The 19725-nt window shown below is 35.2% G+C and overlaps 1 protein-coding gene across 1 annotated transcript in view; it reads left to right on the forward strand.

Moving 5' to 3' along the window:
• The window catches only part of LOC132554022 (serine/threonine-protein phosphatase 6 regulatory ankyrin repeat subunit B-like), a 28298-nt gene extending 14903 nt beyond the window's left edge, over positions 1-13395 (forward strand). The window contains exons 18-22 of the mRNA XM_060218319.1: positions 268-336; positions 7497-7538; positions 8103-8207; positions 11720-11836; positions 13033-13395. Coding sequence (XP_060074302.1) covers positions 268-336; positions 7497-7538; positions 8103-8207; positions 11720-11836; positions 13033-13263 — 564 coding nt within the window. The 3' untranslated portion in view covers positions 13264-13395. The remainder of the gene's footprint in view (positions 1-267; positions 337-7496; positions 7539-8102; positions 8208-11719; positions 11837-13032) is intronic.
• The last annotated feature ends 6330 nt before the right edge of the window (positions 13396-19725 follow it).

Consider the following 19725-nt stretch of genomic DNA (forward strand, 5'->3'; position numbering starts at 1 on the left):
AATACTTTTCATCAGAGGGACACATTGAATATAATCTTAATACCTTGGGCTCAAATGGGAAATCTAACTGTGAATTTTTACTTTGCAATGCTTATTCCTTAATGCTCAAGTGGAAGTGGCTTTCAATCCAATTTTGTTTGAAACATCTTTTTGGGAGGGCAATAATTTCTGAAATGAATGATTTGATTATCCGATGACTGTTAAGCCCCAGGAACCTCTTGCTACTCAGACACATGGTTAATTTGATTACTGACTGATTTTCTACAGAACGGCAGATTGGCACAGGATTATACCAATATTAGGGAGAAAGAGAGATGGCTTAAAGAGGAAAAACATGTAAGTTATATATCATATACTGTAAACTAAATGGTGAGAAAATGAAAAATATCAACATTAATAGTTTTAGTCTGTTAATTTAGATTTCAAATGAATTAAAACATTTTACAATTCCAGGGTTACAATATTCACAGTTCAGACTGTACTTCTATGAGAAGTGAAAAATTTCATTGAATTAAACGGTCTTTCTGGTGATGATATTTTAAAAGGTTAGATTTGAAGAAGTATATTAAAAGCAAAAAATAAATATGTTGCTACATTACTTTTTCCAATACAGACATCAGAATAAGTGTTACATGAAACTTTTCTCTGTCACATATTATTCTCTTTTTCCCCCAAATTTGTATTTATTCTTTGTTATTGTCACAGCAACTGTATTTAAAACTAATTTACATCTTTTATTTGAAGGTACTAGTATGATACTTGGTTATCAAAAAAAAATGAAATGAAAATGCAAACTTTTAATTTGATTTAATGAACTTGATACTGTATCATAGCAACCAAAAGATGAAAAATTTTTAAAAAAATCATTTCTTTATTCGACCATTTTCTATTACTAAATTTTTTTTTTAAATCTTTGGATAGGGAATTTTGAGAATGTTTTTCATGATAAAAAAAGATGTGGTGGTTGTGCTTTATATTTTTTGCATTTTCACATAAATATTCAGTTTTTCCAAAATTAAGAAACAAGCTAAAAAATTTTTCTCTAACAAACAGGGAACTTAGTCCACCCAATTAAATTCACGAATTTGGAATTAGTGATTTATGGTGAAATCAAAATTTAGGTGAAATCTGCCAAAAACTTCTAGAGTTATATACTAGATATGTACCTTAACAACCAGAAAATGATGAATTTGTTAATGCTTTTAACAAAATCATGTCATCAAATAAACCTTCAAAAAGACATACAAAGTGTAAAACATTGAACAATGTATAAATTGACCCTTTTCACATTATATAAGAACACAAAAGTCCTAGATGTTGTGTTGGATTTCATTTTATATTGAATCGAGTCTTCCTTTCAGTCAAATATCAGTCGCATCCATTTTTAAATCCACCATGAATTATAAATCAAGGAAGTAAGACAAAATACTTAAGAATGAAATGTAGTGAAATTTGTAATGGTCAAAAACATAACAATGCAGTCACTGTTACCTCAACTTAACGGTAACCTTTGATTAGCACCGTTTACATTAGAAACAACTCAGGATAGTACAACTTTTCAGAGCCTTAATCCTCAGAAGACTGTGTAGACAGGAACATGTTTCCCTATATCCTATATTAATTCCACACAAAATCCAGTTATACTCCATGAAATGAGATTGAGGCCCTGTATTCTGGAATCACGCTGTCTTGATATCATAAATATCATTAATGAAACAATTCACAGGACTACTATGGATCATATGTACAGGTTAATGTCATTGCAAATTCAGATAATTTTTACCAAAGACCAAAGATTTGAAAGTGAGATTTGATGACGTAATACTCACAGAACTACTTCCATAAATTTTTCGGACTTTTAAACAAGAAAGATATGGTAAATCCTAGCAAATCATTAGACCTCAGTCAACACTCTATATATACATCAACACTCTATATATACAGTATGTAGGATGATTAGGAAACAGCTGCTATTTTATTTGGGACTTAATTGAAAATCCTAGGAGAAATGGACAATGAAATGAACAAGCCTATCCTGATTATTTTATGAAACAACGTCTTACTCATACAGTTGTGGAATTTCACAATTCTGTGCAATGTGCGGCTCTATCACACAAAATTGCAATTCTGTCCTGGTTCATGTAACTTTAGAAATGGCTCATGAATAAGGATTTATTTATTTTCTAAATATCTACGAGTGTAGTTAAAGTATATTACGTAATTAAGCCCTATATTTATAGGTCTGATATAGATCTATCAGTTTCAGAACAAATAGTTAGAAACATTCATTATTATCAAATTAAGGGGTTTTCGGCCACAATTTTTCGAAATGCCATATTTCAGATTAAAATTATGCAGTAATATATGTAGTTCACAATATCCCATCTCTCTCAGTACACAGACTACTGTAAACGATAGTCCTGCCCCCTTTACCTTTAGGTCTGTTGAATATGCATATTTGGAATGCTAATTAATGGCAGGTCTTAGATGGTTGTTTGTTTCTTTTATGGATCTGTTATAATCAAAATGTAAACAAAACAGAACATGTTTGCGGACCACTTTTTTAACATGTACAACAGCTTGCCAAACTTGGGTGCACACACACACACACTACATGCATTTATATATAGATTACTAATTCAACTCTGCCTCGGATATAATATCACAATCGTACATGCACCTTAAGATGAATCACTAATTTCACTCTGCCTTGGAGATAATATCACAATCGCACATGCACCTTAAGATAAATCACTAATTTCACTCTGCCTCGGAAATAAGATCACAATTGTACAGGCACCTTAAGATAAATTACTAATTTCACTCTGCCTCAGAGATAATATCACAAACGTAAATTATGTATTTAAAAAAATATAGTATTTAATTAAAGTAGAACATTTCATTTATGCTTCAATCATACACAACAAGTACTGTTTGCTTCTAAATGAAATTAGAAATCACATATTCAGAAACATTTTAATATTTTATATAATTTTACTAAATTCTAATCATTTTTATTTACCGATTTTTAGATCTTCATGTGTATGGACTCTTAGACCAAAAACAAATATACTCTTTTTCACAGATGTTTCACATCTCTGTTGGATTTATTTGGACCAGATTTTTTTATCTAAAGCATCCCTGGGTGAAAAGAACTGAATTTGTGCATACCCTTTATGTTGCAATAAAAGTTTTTGACTAAATTTGTTTCAAATATCCTTAGTGTAGAGGGCTTGCTTTCATGTAAATCTTAGGGGGCAGAATACATTAGGCCCATTACAGGAAAGAGAGGTATACACATAAAGTATGTAGTCTTCCCCATGGAGTGAATTTATTTTTAAGATGGAGACTTGGTTTGAAGATTTGAAATTCCACTTCTTTACAGAAAAACTGAACAATACAATTATTGTAAATAAAAATTTGAAATTTGAAACATCCAGGTTTCCTTAGTGATATACAGGCTCTATGAACCTCTTGTTTTTGAATAATTAATACTTTAATAAATAAGGACACAAATGGTAAAAATAAAATTTCTGATTTTGTTGATTGTTGATACTCTACCATTCTACATAGAATCCTACATCACACTGACCTGTATATACAATAACGCTTACTGTACAAGAATATATTGTGCCTTACTTGTAAAATTTTCACATTTTACTTGTCTATGTATGTAACTTACAATCCTTTATTTTGTTCACTATCTACTAGGCGGTAAGTTTGGTTGTGAGATTATTTAGTGGAATGCTGGTTCTTGGTTATATAAAATGATTCCTGGTGTCTGAAGAAATCAATCAGTTTAAGTTCTGTAACCACTGTCAGTACAATCTTTATAAAATGTTCAGTCCTACCATGATATTGCCATCATAATTATAGGATAAAAGATAAGCAGATGTAGATTGAGTTTCTTTCGTCGAGTGATAAATAAAATATAATGTTTCTTTGGGCTGTCATTATACAGTGTTAAAAGAAAATGGTACAAAGTTTTTTTTTAAAATTTTATTTTAGCAAAAGAATGCTGATTTTCTGTGATGCGTGTTGAAAACCATCACTTACAAAATGTAAGGATTTCCATAAAGATTAAAGTGACAGTGAAATAAAGGAACTGATTGTTTCCTTTAGACAATTAGTGTGTTTGTTATGGGAATATTGATATATCAGGTGAAATGTTTGTGTGCTGGAAATCAAGATTGTGGTTATATGTATACGCACAAGTTATCATAGGTTTAAAGAATACTTTGTTGCTAATGATACAGGAAATTTAATACTGATTTGGTCGTTATCAAAATGATGCTTATAGCTGTGAAATGACTACAGGCTCGGCATCCACTAAAATTCTTTTACTGGTAAGAAAAGTGCTTATATAATTGCTTTCCGAACTTGATTTCAAGCACTGTTTATGTATAGTCTCACTGAATCGATATTGTGTTTCCAAATATAGATTCAGCAACTTAATATAAACAAAATATATGATATGTTTTATACAATCTACATATACTATGATATATACATTGCTGTGAGACTATCATATTATCATTACCTACCTCTTAATATTCCTACAGTATTAGCCACCACTGTGTTACTTATCGGTGTTGCTGTATATGTATAGTATATTTGACAGCTTTGGCTTTGTTTCAGGAATGGACTACCAAAGTGTCAGTGAACAGAGAAAACTGTTTAAATTTTACCTAGTTATGTTAAGAATTAAGAGATTTGAATTGGTCTTCATTGGAGAAAGTTTAGATAAGTTATATCACATTTATATCACTTCAATACAACAAAACACATTTAATTTTGGAAGAGTAAACCCACATTAACACTGGATGATCGAAGACATGTAATTTGCCATAGACAAGTATGTGGCTAAGTCAGATTCATGTACACCCTGGGATGTGTCCTGTAGTTGGACACCCTGGTATATGTCCTGTAGTGGGACACCCTGGGATGTGTCTTGTAGTGGGACACCCTGAGTTGTGTCTTGTACTAGGACACCTTGGGATTTGTCCTGTAATGGGACACCTTGGGATATGTCCTGTAGTGGGACACCCTGGGATGTTTCTGTACTGGGACACCCTGGGATGTGTCCTGTAGTGGGACATCCTGGGATGTGTCCTGTAGTGGGACATCCTGGGATGTGTCCTGTAGTGGAACACCCTGGTATTTGTCCTGTAGTGGGACACCCTGGGATGTGTCCTGTACTGGGACACCCTGGGATGTGTCCTGTATTGGGACACCTTGGGATATGTCCTGTAGTGGGACACCCTGGGATAATTCTGTACTGGGACACCCTGGGATGTGTCCTGTAGTGGGACACCCTGGGCTGTGTCCTGTAGTGGGAAATCCTGGGATGTGTCCTGTAGTGGAACACCCTGGTATTGTCCTGTAGTGGGACACCCTGGGATGTGTCCTGCATTGGGACACCCTGGGATGTGACTTAAATTGGGGCACCCTGGAATGTGTTCTGTACTGGGACACCCTGGTATGTGTCCTGTAGTGGGACACCTTCGGATGTGTCCTGTATTGGGACACCCTGGGATTTTTCTGTACTGGGACACACCCTGGGATGTGTCCTGTAGTGGGACATCCTGGGATGTGTCCTGTAGTGGAACACCATGGTATTTGTCCTGTAGTGGGACACCCTGGGATGTGTCCTGTATTGGGACACCTTGGGATATGTCCTGTAGTGGGACACCCTGGGATAATTCTGTACTGGGACACCCTGGGATGTGTCCTGTAGTGGGACACCCTGGGCTGTGTCCTGTAGTGGGAAATCCTGGGATGTGTCCTGTAGTGGAACACCCTGGTATTGTCCTGTAGTGGGACACCCTGGGATGTGTCCTGTACTGGGACACCCTGGGATGTGTCCTGCATTGGGACACCCTGGGATGTGACTTAAATTGGGGCACCCTGGAATGTGTTCTGTACTGGGACACCCTGGTATGTGTCCTGTATTGGGACTCCCTTGGATGTGTCCTGTATTGAGACACCCTGGAATGTCCAATACAGAAATATACAAACCAAATATGTAAGTTGTGAAATAAGTTTGCATTGTCAGTTTTAAGCAGCTGTCTCATTAACTGGTGACAGATTCAATGTTTTTACCTGTTTGTCAACTTGATCAGTGTTTGTTCTAAATTAAACTGCTTGGAGGAGAGAGCCGAGATAGTTACACATAGGTTACGCATTATGGATTGTTTTATGTTGGGTGGTTTGCATGTTTGTTCTGACCTTCAATGCATGTTACTGTTTTCACAAATATTACAAATTATAAAGTAGATACAAATGTTTATTATATATATTATAATCTGATCTTAGAGAATTTTTGTTGTTGTTCTGACCATTTTTTATGCACATGAAAAAAGGAGATATGTCTCTCTCTATATGTACCTCATATTTTTCGTAACCTTTGTCCAGAAATCCTGTCACATAGTTTTCAACCAACCTGATTAATACTTGCTAGGTTGCATCATTATGCATGAAAATTTGTGTTTCCCTGAATGACAAGTTGAATTGATTCTTTTTGTAATAGTGACTGTTCCCTGTCCTGTTAATAATTCACTTGTCAAAACTTTTGATACCATTGTTAAACTCCATCCCCCCTCTCCTTCCTCTCTTGTTCGGAGATTTCCTATCTCTATTTCCTAATGATCTCTTTCTAACTTGGTAAATTTTTGGACTATGATATATGATAACAGTTGAAATTGCTGAAGATTTCGAAAAATTAGTCATATCTTTTAAACTTTGTGTACTTAATGATCAGAACAAATAAAAGTGTTTTTCTCCATGACAGAACAAGTTTTGGGATAGTTATTGCCCATTTTTTCTGCTATTTGATCAAGGACATCAGTTCAGCTCTTCCTAAGCTTTCAACCAATTCATTTCAAATATGTTTTACTTATCATAAAAAGATTAAAGTGTATTTTCCTGAACAGCAATATTTTTGAGGAGTTATTGCCCTTTGTTTCTTTAGCAGTGCTATATGGTTGTGAGATAATTTGCCTTTTACATGAAATGGTTATATATTCAGTTCTGTTTTGTGGATCTCATGTTGATGGAGTTATTGCCGTTTGTTTTTTTCCAGCAATTCAATCTTATCTGAAGATCTCTTTCAGTTTTCAACAAATTCATTTGAAATTTTGTAGACTACATAGTGATAACACAAACTTGTGTTTTCTTGAAAGGCATTTTGATTTAACATTCAAGTCAATTGCACATTTAAATATCAGCACATGTAAAAAGAATGAATCGGACAGGAGAATTATTGTAAAACACTTTAACTGGTTACCATTTTATATATAAATATTCAACATAGATTATGAAAGTGTTTTTTGCTCAAAAATTTTTTTACTATTAAAATGTACTAGAATTTGTAAATGTTATCTTTTTATACCTAGAAATGAAAAATGTGTTATCCAAATCATTATAGTTAATTACATAAGATTTTAAAACTTCATTGCAATGAGTTTGAAGTCTTATTCATTTTTATTTTAATATAGGCAAAATATGGCATGGAACTGGAGCTACTCTGTGTTGACAAGGTATTTATTTTAACTACTCTGTGTTGACAAGGTATTTATTTTAACTACTCTGTGTTGACAAGGTATTTATTTTAACTACTCAGTGTTGACATGGTATATATTTTAACTACTCTGTGTTGACATGGTATATATTTTAACTACTCTGTGTTGACATGGTATATATTTTAACTACTCTGTGTTGACAAGGTATTTATTTTAACTACTCTGTGTTGACAAGGTATATATTTTAACTACTCTGTGTTGACATGGTATATATTTTAACTACTCAGTGTTGACATGGTATATATTTTAACTACTCTGTGTTGACAAGGTAATTATTTTAACTACTCTGTGTTGACAAGGTATTTATTTTAACTACTCTGTGTTGACATGGTATATATTTTAACTACTCTGTGTTGACATGGTATATATTTAAACTACTCTGTGTTGACAAGGTATTTATTTTAACTATTCGCTGTTGACAAGGTATTTATTTTAACTATTCGCTGTTGACAAGGTATTTGTTTTAACTATTGTATAGAACAAAAATCCCGATAAATTTATCTTCAATATTTTGTCCCACAGTATGAAGAGCTGTACAAACTGATACGTGGGAAAAGAAAAGGATTGAAGGACTTTGCTGACTGCATCAGATACTTTCCATTTCCAGTTGCAATGTTCCCAAAAATAGTAAGTTAGTTGTGTAATATACCACTGTGTCAGTAGGATCCTGTAGTATCCTGGTGATCAAATCATGATCTCTTGTGTATGTGACAGAGAAATCTCATGTGTTACATACCCAGGGCTAGATAGTTCTGTCTCGTCCACTCTGCCTGGTACGTTTACATCTGGCAATAAGTGATGTCACCAATAAAGTGACGTCAATTTCAGTTGTCTTTCGGCATAACCACAAAGGGAGGTAATGTAACTGAGTCAGAGAGTTTTGAAATGAAACTAACTAAATAGGTTTGGGCTGACAATCTGTTATGTATAAAGTCTGACTATCTTATTCTCAGCTACACCTCAAATTAGGTTTTGTTACAAAATGTCAACCCTCGACTGAGATAAATCTCTTTTAAATACAGACAGGTAAGAAATTCTATAAAAATAGTTACAAAGTATCTAGAAACACCACAGTAAATATAATTTTGTGATATAGTAAGGTATTATTTGGAATTCTGTATCAATTTTACACCATGCCCTTTTGTGTCCTTTTGACTCCCACATTGTACTACATACCATGATTAATGTTTTAGTGGTGTTGGCATTCTTCATGTAGCAGCTCTTTGGCTTGTCTAACTTCAACTGTTCCCACTATGTCTAACTACAACTGTTCCCACTGTGTCTAACTACAACTGTTCTCACTTTGTCTAACTACAACTGTTCCCACTGTGTCTAACTACAACTGTTCCCACTATGTCTAACTACAACTGTTCCCACTATGTCTAACCACAACTGTTCCCACTATGTCTAACTACAACTGTTCACTATTTGTCTAACTACAACTGTTCCCACTATGTCTTACTACAACTGTTCCCACTATGTCTAACTACAACTGTTCCCACTGTGTCTAACTACAACTGTTCCCACTATGTCTAACTACTACTGTTCCTACTATGTCTAACTACAACTGTTCCCACTATGTCTAACTACAACTGTTCCCACTATGTCTAACTACAACTGTTCCCACTGTGTCTAACTACAACTGTTCCCACTATGTCTAACTACTACTGTTCCCACTATGTCTAACTACAACTGTTCCCACTATGTCTAACTACAACTGTTCCCACTACGTTTAACTACAACTGTTCCCTCTATGTCTAACTACAACTGTTCCCACTATGTACCACTGTGTCTAACTACAACTGTTCCCACTGTGTCTAACTACAACTGTTCCCACTATGTCTAACTACAACTGTTCCCTCTATGTCTTACTACAACTGTTCCCTCTATGTCTAACTACAACTGTTCCCACTATGTCTAACTACAACTGTTCCCACTATGTCTAACTACAACTGTTCCCACTATGTCTAACTACAACTGTTCCCACTGTGTCTAACTACAACTGTTCCCACTGTGTCTAACTACAACTGTTCCCACTATGTCTAACCACAACTGTTCCCACTGTCTAACCACAACTGTTCCCACTATGTCTAACTACAACTGTTCCCACTATGTCTTACTACAACTGTTCCCTCTATGTCTAACTACAACTGTTCCCACTATGTCTAACTACAACTGTTCTCACTGTCTAACTACAACTGTTCCCTCTATGTCTAACTACAACTGTTCCCTCTATGTCTAACTACAACTGTTCCCACTATGTCTAACTACAACTGTTCCCACTGTGTCTAACTACAACTGTTCCCACTATGTCTAACTACAACTGTTCCCACTATGTCTAACTACAACTGTTCCCACTATGTCTAACTACAACTGTTCTCACTGTCTAACTACAACTGTTCCCTCTATGTCTAACTACAACTGTTCCCACTATGTACCACAATGTCTAACTACAACTGTTCCCACTATGTCTAACTACAACTGTTCCCACTATGTCTAACTACAACTGTTCCCACTATGTCTAACTACAACTGTTCCCACTATGTCTAACTACAACTGTTCACACTTTGTCTAACTACAACTGTTCCCACTATGTCTAACTACAACTGTTCCCACTATGTCTAACTACAACTGTTCCCACTGTGTCTAACTACAACTGTTCCCACTATGTCTAACTACAACTGTTCCCACTATGTCTAACTACAACTGTTCACACTTTGTCTAACTACAACTGTTCCCACTATGTCTAACTACAACTGTTCCCACTGTGTCTTACTACAACTGTTCCCTCTATGTCTTACTACAACTGTTCCCTCTATGTCTAACTACAACTGTTCCCACTATGTCTTACTACAACTGTTCCCACTGTGTCTAACTACTACTGTTCCCACTATGTCTAACTACAACTGTTCCCACTATGTCTAACTACAACTGTTCCCACTATGTACCACTATGTCTAACTACAACTGTTCCCACTATGTCTAACTACAACTGTTCCCTCTATGTCAAACTACAACTGTTCCCACTATGTCTAACTACAACTGTTCCCACTGTGTCTAACTACAACTGTTCCCACTATGTACCACTATGTCTAACTACAACTGTTCTCACTGTCTAACTACAACTGTTCCCACTATGTCTAACTACAACTGTTCCCACTATGTCTAACTACAACTGTTCCCACTATGTCTAACTACAACTGTTCCCACTATGTCTAACTACAACTGTTCCCACTATGTCTAACTACAACTGTTCCCACTATGTACCACAATGTCTAACTACAACTGTTCCCACTATGTCTAACTACAACTGTTCCCACTATGTCTAACTACAACTGTTCCCTCTGTGTCCTTTTAATACAGCTATATCTGCTTACAGCCTCTGCTTTCCTTCCTGTCTACAATTCTATGCCAGCTTAAACTGCATATTCTAAATTTTCCTTCAAAGTCAGGATAAGATGTGCTGTTCCAGCCTCACATTTGTCCTTCTAATATATACATCAATACAACATAATATTATAAAACAAAATGGAGGATTGAGAGAAACAACAAAAAAATCCAACTTATCTAATAAAAGGACATTTAAAGGTAAAATGATCAAAGATCAAACAGAATGGATCCCTCGTGAATATCTTTGGAAAGTAGACCTCTCGTGGATGTCTTTGGAGAGTGGATCCCTCGTGTGTATCCCTCGTGAATATCTTTGGAAAGTAGACCTCTCGTGGATGTCTTTGGAGAGTGGATCCCTCGTGTGTAGACCTCTCGTGGATGTCTTTGGAGAGTGGATCCCTCGTGGATGTCTTTGGAGAGTGGATCCCTCGTGGATATCTTTGGAGAGTAGATCCCTCGTGGATATCTTTGGAGAGTAGATCCCTCGTGGATATCTTTGGAGAGTAGATCCCTCGTGTGTATCCCTCGTGGATATCTTTGGAAAGTAGACCTCTCGTGGATGTCTTTGGAGAGTAGATCCCTCGTGGATGTCTTTGGAGAGTGGATCCCTCGTGGATGTCTTTGGAGAGTAGATCCCTCGTGGATATCTTTGGAGAGTGTATCCCTCTTTGACATTGTTGTAGATTTATAGTCTTGCTTTAAGTTATAACTGCCAAGGAATTATTTGTCATTTCTTTTTGAATGTTTTAGTTGGGTCCGTTAATGCCTGGATTTAGAGATCTCATTTTCTTGGCCATTGACTATGGCAAAGAGGACATTTGTATTCGACTGGCAGATATTGGAGCTGACCTGTTCAGGAAGGAAAAGGTAAGAGTACAAAGCATTCAGAAAGATTCTATATTTGACAACCAGCTAAGTATTGATGATTTAATTCAATGATGGTTGTCCTGGAGCGTGTGTTTTCAAATAAAGAACAGATAGATCAGATTATAATTCTGATCAATTTTGATTGATGAGAAATTGACTACTTGATAAATTTAACATGTAGATGATATTAGAAAATAAAGTTAGGACAAAATTCAAAACATGCAGTGTGATTGCTGGTTAAGAGAGAGATAAGGCAATGGCGTAATATTTGCCAATAATTCATAAGTCAAACATATTTTTCTTTAAAATGCTTCTTATTCAGAAAACCAATTGGTCTGAAGCATCAAGTAAATAGCACCAGAATTTGTAACTTGAGATTCCAGAGGGATCTTGTCACCCGCCATCATTTGATCTTTATTTGTTCTTTAAGAGGTTGATCTTTTCTCTTCTCTGTTTTTGCTCTTAATCATATCAAACTTTAAAAATTACTGAAATTTCCTAATCAATTCCAAAATGAAATAATGCACAACTAGGGACCAAGGGGTCATTAGATATGAAATTTGAAGATCCATCCAGTATTTCTCCAGAAATTATTATAACAAACTAATATGTCAATATTGAAGATGGCTGACTGTCAGCAATAACAAGAATTGTTGTATGGATGATCGGTGGCCCACGAACACAAGGCAATTTGAATAGACAATGTACCATCTAATGATGGTGGGCTAAAATTTCTTCACTTCTTGTGTATCATAGGTTGGAATCAACTAAACAACATTGACATTGCCGAGAGTAAACTTCAATAATAGTTTTTTGTAATAATTTTAGTCATGTGATATTGATTGTTAAAAAAATACACTTCATACTGGAAAAAAGTAATTTTGCTTATTTATTATAAAAATCAATATCTGACGTTTAATCAGAAAAAGGAACAGAGGATGAACACAGTAAAAAAATAAACAATGTAATGGTTTAGAGCATACCGTAGTTCAGCAACATACCATGAGAAAGCAAGCAGACTAAACTATCATTTTCTTTTTCATTTTTTTATCAACTCCCTATTATTCCTATTAAAATGAGCTTTCAAAAAGTTAGTCATCAGAAAATTTTGACTTTTCACAAGAACAGATTTCTGATAACAGATTCCTCGTGTATTTTCTCAAATCTTGTTACAAATGAAGTTTTCCATTGTTTAGTATACCGTGAAGACTGATGATGGAGAGGACAAACCTGTGTACATGACTGCAGCTGAGAGAGCATGGGATCTTTACATGAATGACGTTGCTGCCCTATTGTCTCGGAAGCAGGAGTTCCGACGTCACCAGCCAAAGACACTTTTACCAAAACGTATTCACGCCCGTTTCCAGGAAGCCATAGCACTGAAACCAGTTTTATTTAGATCTGTCTTCCTTGACAAACATCTGTAACATAAAAAGTTTAAAATGTTCCAGCATTGATGGCTGGAAACAAATTTGTAATAACTGTATTATATACCTGTGTATTTTCTTGAGGATGGTATTCACAATTGGCAGGGGTTCTAATCTTTTTATTGAAGTGTCCTTCACCAACAGTAAGATTTCCCTTGAAATCATTACTTTATTTAGAAAACTGTAATATCCTTAAGTTTGGACAGAATTTACAAGGAATGAAGTGCTATAATGAAGTGTTGTGATAAAATTGACCATGACAGATTCTCAAGGCACTGTTAATTACACAGAACACTCTTTTACTATGGAAGGGCAAACCACTATCAGTGTCATACTTATTCAGCTGTGATTTAGCACATTGTTTTCTTGTTAACTTACATTTGTTTACTTTGTTTTGAGTTATTTTTAATGATTAACGTGTTGATACATTGTATACTATGTCCAGGGGGTCGGGTGTGCTGAAATTTGAGATACTAATTTGATATCAAGTAAAATGCCTTGATCAGTGTTACAATGTGTGATGTTGTCTAGATCTGTGTTACAATGTGTAATGTTGTCTAGATCTGTGTTACAATGTGTGATGTTGTCTAGATCAATGTTACAATGTGTAATGTTGTCTAGATCAGTTTTACAATGTGTAATGTTGTCTAGATCAATGTTACAATATGTGATGTTGTCTTGATCAGTGTTACAATGTGTAATGTTGTCTAGATCTGTGTTACAATGTGTAATGTTATCTAGGTCAGTGTTACAATGTGAAATGTTGTCTAGATCTGTGTAACAATGTGTGATGTTTTCTTGATCAGTTTTACAATGTGTAGTGTGGTATGTTACAACACAAACTGGGCAGTTGGGGAGCTTTAAGTGCTTGCTGTTGCCAAAGATATGGACTGATTTATAATGAATCTATCATGATTGGCAAATGGCGACTGGTTATCTTGGCAGGAACGCTTAAAATTTTCAATGTAATTGATCTCCTTATGATATTTAAAATGTTAGCCTGTAGATCAAAAAGACAAATATTTTCTGATATTTCTGTTACAGTTAGTTGAAATCTCTTGAAGCATATAGGCATAACATATTAGGCCAGTAGTTACAGGAGAAAATTTGTTATTTCAGTTAGCTGAGGATTGTAAAATGATTTACTAGTAAACCTCAATGCCAGCCAAGGGCAGGTCAATCAAGGTAGTAGTTTAAAATGACTATTAAATGCAAGAAAAATGTTCCTTGTTCTGTTTTCAAATTACCTGATCTGAAATTGTCGCAAAATATCTTTATTGATGTGAAACATCATCGGTAGAAGTGTACTCAACTTCAACCAGCTTTACAAGGTTACGTAGGTTGAATACTTTTATTATTTGCCAACCGGTTTCATTAGTTACAGCTCGTCAGGGTAAAGACAACATAACTTGCAGCTTCTAAGATACCCTAAATGTGGTACCCTTTTTCACATGACATCATTATTATAAAGTTTGGTAATTCATTACGTCAACTGTACACCTATTTCAATAAAAATGGTAACCTTATTCCTAAACATAAGAAGGAATGTTTGGTAAATTAAATGCTCATGGTATGCAACATCAGATTACAAATCAATATCTTATAGATTTGAGGAATTAGATCATTCTGACGTCATAATTATGTAGATGGTATCCAGAATTTTCAGACATGGATTGAATTAAACTACGGACTTACATAAAGATCTGTACGTGTTTAGATATGGTTGATGTCAACCTTAGAACAAGCGATAAGACACAAGTTAAAACAACTTTACGTGTTCTCCCAATGTACATTTACAATACTAACATGTAAACATATACCAACAATGATTATTCCTATTAAATCAAAATATGTGTGTCTCAAGATCTACGTTAAGATGACGATTCCGAATGAAATTGTATCCAAATTGAACTCAACATTCAAAGTGATGAAATTTTACATTCAAGAACATCTTTAACTGATACAAAGATGGCAATTGTGCCATTACAGTCAGTACCGTCTATACAACTGTCATAAGCATGACAGAGTTATTTCCCTTCAGGTAGATAGTTTGTGGAACTCTTCTGTTATAAGGTAGAAAATGTTGTTTGTGCGCTTTCAAGACAGCATACATGTAGCAGGCCATGTCAGTTACAAGCTGTTGGATTTGTGATACCATAATTCCTTTAAGTACTCCAAAGAAAGAAATGTTATGCATAAAATTGAGTCCATCTCCGGTTTGTAATGTGATCACCCAAGGCTAAAACGTGAAAGCACAGTAAAGGAATTGGACCCACATGCTTAGTCCAAAAGTTGTTGTAATCATTTTGAACTGTGGAACATGGCTAGTGAATCAGTAGGCTGAAGAGCGATTTTTAGACAGAGTTGATATTTTTTGGACAAAGGTTCAGGAATCGATGGATGAAGCTACTAAGTGTGAAGAGAAGACAGAACTCTTAAAAAGGCATGCTGTTTTTATATGCTTAACATATGCCAGTTATCGTTTACTGTCACATGAGTGCATAACATACCTGTCTGGTTCAAGGTCATATGAAGGTGAGAGGCTACTAGAGAGACATAATGTGGATGATCATCGTAGTGACGTGTTAGTGACAAAGATTCTTGAGGATGTTGATTCAAGACAGTCCTGTATAGATATTGAAATCAACTTCAAGAAGGTCACACAGTTCAAGGTTATCTCGGTCTGAGGGCTCAAACTCCAGTTCAATTCTCAGGGCAAAGGTCAAGGCCAAAGCTGAGGCTACCAAAGCAGGCCGCTTATTCACAGAAAAAGTCATTGTTTTTGAAGCAGCAGATTATCTTGAAGGAACAGGAAGCTCTTTCTATAGCTAAGGTTACGAGGCAACATCAAGAGATAGAGGTAGACCTACATAAATCACTTAAGATGATAACATAATATTTAAATCTTGGAATATGAACAAAAGCCCCGTGCTAAATATCATAGTTGAAAAAGTCGAGTTTTAGTATCTGAACCGCTGATGTTTTAAAGTAACCTTTATCTACATCTTAATATTTTCTACCAAATATATATGATTTATATTTGTATACAACCGTATACAACTCGATATTTTCTTTTTTGAAGCATATTATGAATGCCGTGTCCAGATACCTGAAACTCGCCACGTGCATGGCATATTGTTACGTTTGCATAGACACCCTATGTGCTAATCCTTCAGTATATATACATACTCACAGCTGTTCAAATTGGAGATCTGAACTACCAAAGGATGTGATTAAGTTATAACTATGTGTAAATTTTATCGATTATTTTAAGTTTCGTTTAAGTTATCAAAGTAATTTGAGCGTTTTAAACCACACATTTTTCACTCATTTTCTTTTGTAATCATTTTATAACATTGTGAAAGCGTGACACTGGTAAGCGTAGGAAATTTAAAGTCACATGATCACATTGACGAATGAAAATCGTCATACCATTTGTATCAGAGACTGTTGGTACTGGCAGACCTTCTCGGACGTGTGGGTAAATTAGCGGCTGTTTTCTATCGATTGCTATGTTAAAAACAAATATCTATTTAGTGTCCTGTACATGTAACAGCTATTTGTTATTGATACTGTTATGGTACATTTTAATGAAATTTTAATTAAATTTAATAATTATAGGGCGAAATGGGTTGCACGGAGATTGCAGATCCTTACAGGTACTATTATTATCATTATTATGACATTCTTAACGGCCCGTCAACACATAAAAGGTCATTTGGGCCATCAACCGGTTCTTTGTTGTGTTTTCTTTTGGACTTTGGTATACGTTCTTCGGCTATCTCAAGAAGTCTGGTAGTAAAGGATTCCATCGGGTCTTCTAAATTCAGGAAATCAATGGTGTTGAGAATTCTGGTACTGAGATGTTAAAATTTAATCTAATTTGCTTTATATAATTTCCAATGAGGTACATGTTCGTTCTCTGTGGATCCACTATTCCTTAGAAATATAGGAAAGCGGTCGCTTCCACAGAGATCGTCATGCGCCGTCCATTCGAAATCGAGTAACAAAGACGGGTGACATAAAGTTAAATCAAGGTTCCATAAGATAAATGTAAATTTTTGTTCCTCTGTCATTGGTATCGAGTGAACCTCAAAGGTTGTAATGACCATTAAGTCACCCATAAGTATGAACGGGCGAGGCAGTTGCGATAGGAGTTCGTCTAGTTGGTTGTTCGTAAAATCAGAGTTTAGAGGGAGATAGATAGAGCATACTGTAAGCGTTCTATAGAGCGTAACACTAACAACAGTTGCCTGGATGTCTGTATTTAATGGTATGTTTTGTGAGGATCTTGGTTGTCAACCAGGATAACAATTCCAGCTGTTCCTTTGTTTGCTAACAGGACCGAAGCAATTTAACAATTAATATCCACAGAAATTGATATTTGTCTCGGTTCTGTTGAGCGTTTCGTGGAGACAGATTACACTAGGATTATGTTCTTGAGACAGTTGGAGAATTTCATCAATATTAGATCGAAGACCTTTACAATTCCATTGGATTATTGTATCCATTATTACTAACATAGAGATAAGTGGGGACCATTGATAATTTGCTAGACTATTTATTTAACCTAAGATGGTTTGACAGCTTTAATAGAGATCTTCGAGAATTTGGAAGTAGCTACCTGCTACTCCATATTTTCCAGAGATTCAAAGTTGTTGAAGGTGTGAATTGGGTCGCTAGACCTTTTTCCCCTTCTATCTGAGGAATTTTGATTTTTTCCCTTTGGTTCATTCTTCTACAATGGATAATTAATTCAAGATTAATTTGGTATCTGAAATCCTGTCACATAATATCACCCATGCAAAACGGTTTTAGATCTAAGCGAGGTACCAACGATCATTTGGTTAGACTTGAAACCTTTGTGCGTGAGGCTTTTCTGAAGAAGGAGCACTTGGTTGCTGTTTTCTTCTATTGGGAAAAGGCTTACGACACAACGTGGAAATACGGCATAATGAAAGATCTGCACGATTTAGGTAATAACGGTAGTCTACCAATTTTTATTTCAAATTTTCTATCAGATAGAGTATTTCAAGTCCGGAATGGAAAGACCCTTTTCAATGTTCATTAGCAGGAAATGGATGTACCACAAGGCAGCATTCTCTCGGTTACACTTTATGGACATATAATTAACAGTATTGTCAAAACATTATTCCCCTCAATCGAGTGCGCTCTTTTTGTCGATGACTTCATCACATGTTATCGATCTTAGCATGTGAATAACATCGAAAGACAACTTCAAACAATGTTTGAATCGACTACAAATTAGGCAGATGAAAATGGTTTTATATTTTCACAATAAAAAACAGTTTGTATGCATTCTTGTCAAGTTCGGAAACAACATGACGATCCAAATATATCTCTTTGTGGTGTACCCATTCCGGTTGTTGAACAAACCAAATTAGTAGGTGTAATATTCGACAGGATATTGTCGTTCCTTCCACTTATTAAATACCTTAAAGCCAAATGCCTTAAGACACTGATATTATAAAAGTGTTGTCCCACACTGATTGGGGAACTGATAGAAAAGTTTTGCTGAGCGGATAGAAAAGTTTTGCTAAGACTTTATAGAGATGTTATTAGATCCAAATTTAACTATGGTTCCATCGTGTAGGGATCTGCTAGACCTTCATATCTCAAATTATTAGACACTGTTCATCACCAAGGTGTCGGGTTCGCTGAGCTTTTAATGTCTTTTAATGCCTCTATGTAGAGGCTAACGAACCATCGCTATATAGCCGTCGAAATCAATTGGCTTTGCAATACACCATTTAGCTAAAGTCAAATCCTTTAAATCCTGCTTTTTCACTTGAATTTTATCCTAAATATAAAACATTGTATCAAAACAAACCACAAACCATTCCATTATTCGGTATTCGAATTTCCGCTCTTTTATAAAACACAAATACTGATATTGACCAAATTAAATCATTTGGAACGATAAAAAATTCCACCTTGGCTCTTGAATTCACCTGAAATTGATTTTTTACTACATAAAATGGTTAAATCAGACACAGACAGTTACACATTTCGTGCATCCTTCTCGAAATTGCAGTTAAAATATTAAGCATTTCTACATTTATATACTGATGGTTCAAAAGATAATGATAAGGTTGCTGCGGCCATGGTTACACAAGATGAAACCTATGGATGCCGGCTACCGAACAACGCCTCAATATTCTCGGCGGAAGCGCTAACTATATATATTCAAAGAAACAAAGTAATTACAGCTGTTATCCATTCAGACTCTCTTTCTGTTCTACAAAGTCCTAGCAATAGAAATATCGAAAATATTTTCATTCGTAATACTTTAAAACTATATCATGAACTTGCCTTTAACTTTCGTATTGCTTTTTGCTGGGTTCCTGGGCAATGAAAATCCGATCGTACCGCAAAGAAAACTTTATCGCTACCACCTGTTGTTTTTAAACTTCATTTTACCGATTTTAAACCATTTGTTAA

Source organism: Ylistrum balloti, unplaced genomic scaffold (assembly GCF_031769215.1).
Source record: "Ylistrum balloti isolate Yb309-2 unplaced genomic scaffold, AGI_CSIRO_Ybal_v1 Utg370370, whole genome shotgun sequence".
Lineage (NCBI taxonomy): Eukaryota > Metazoa > Mollusca > Bivalvia > Pectinida > Pectinidae > Ylistrum > Ylistrum balloti.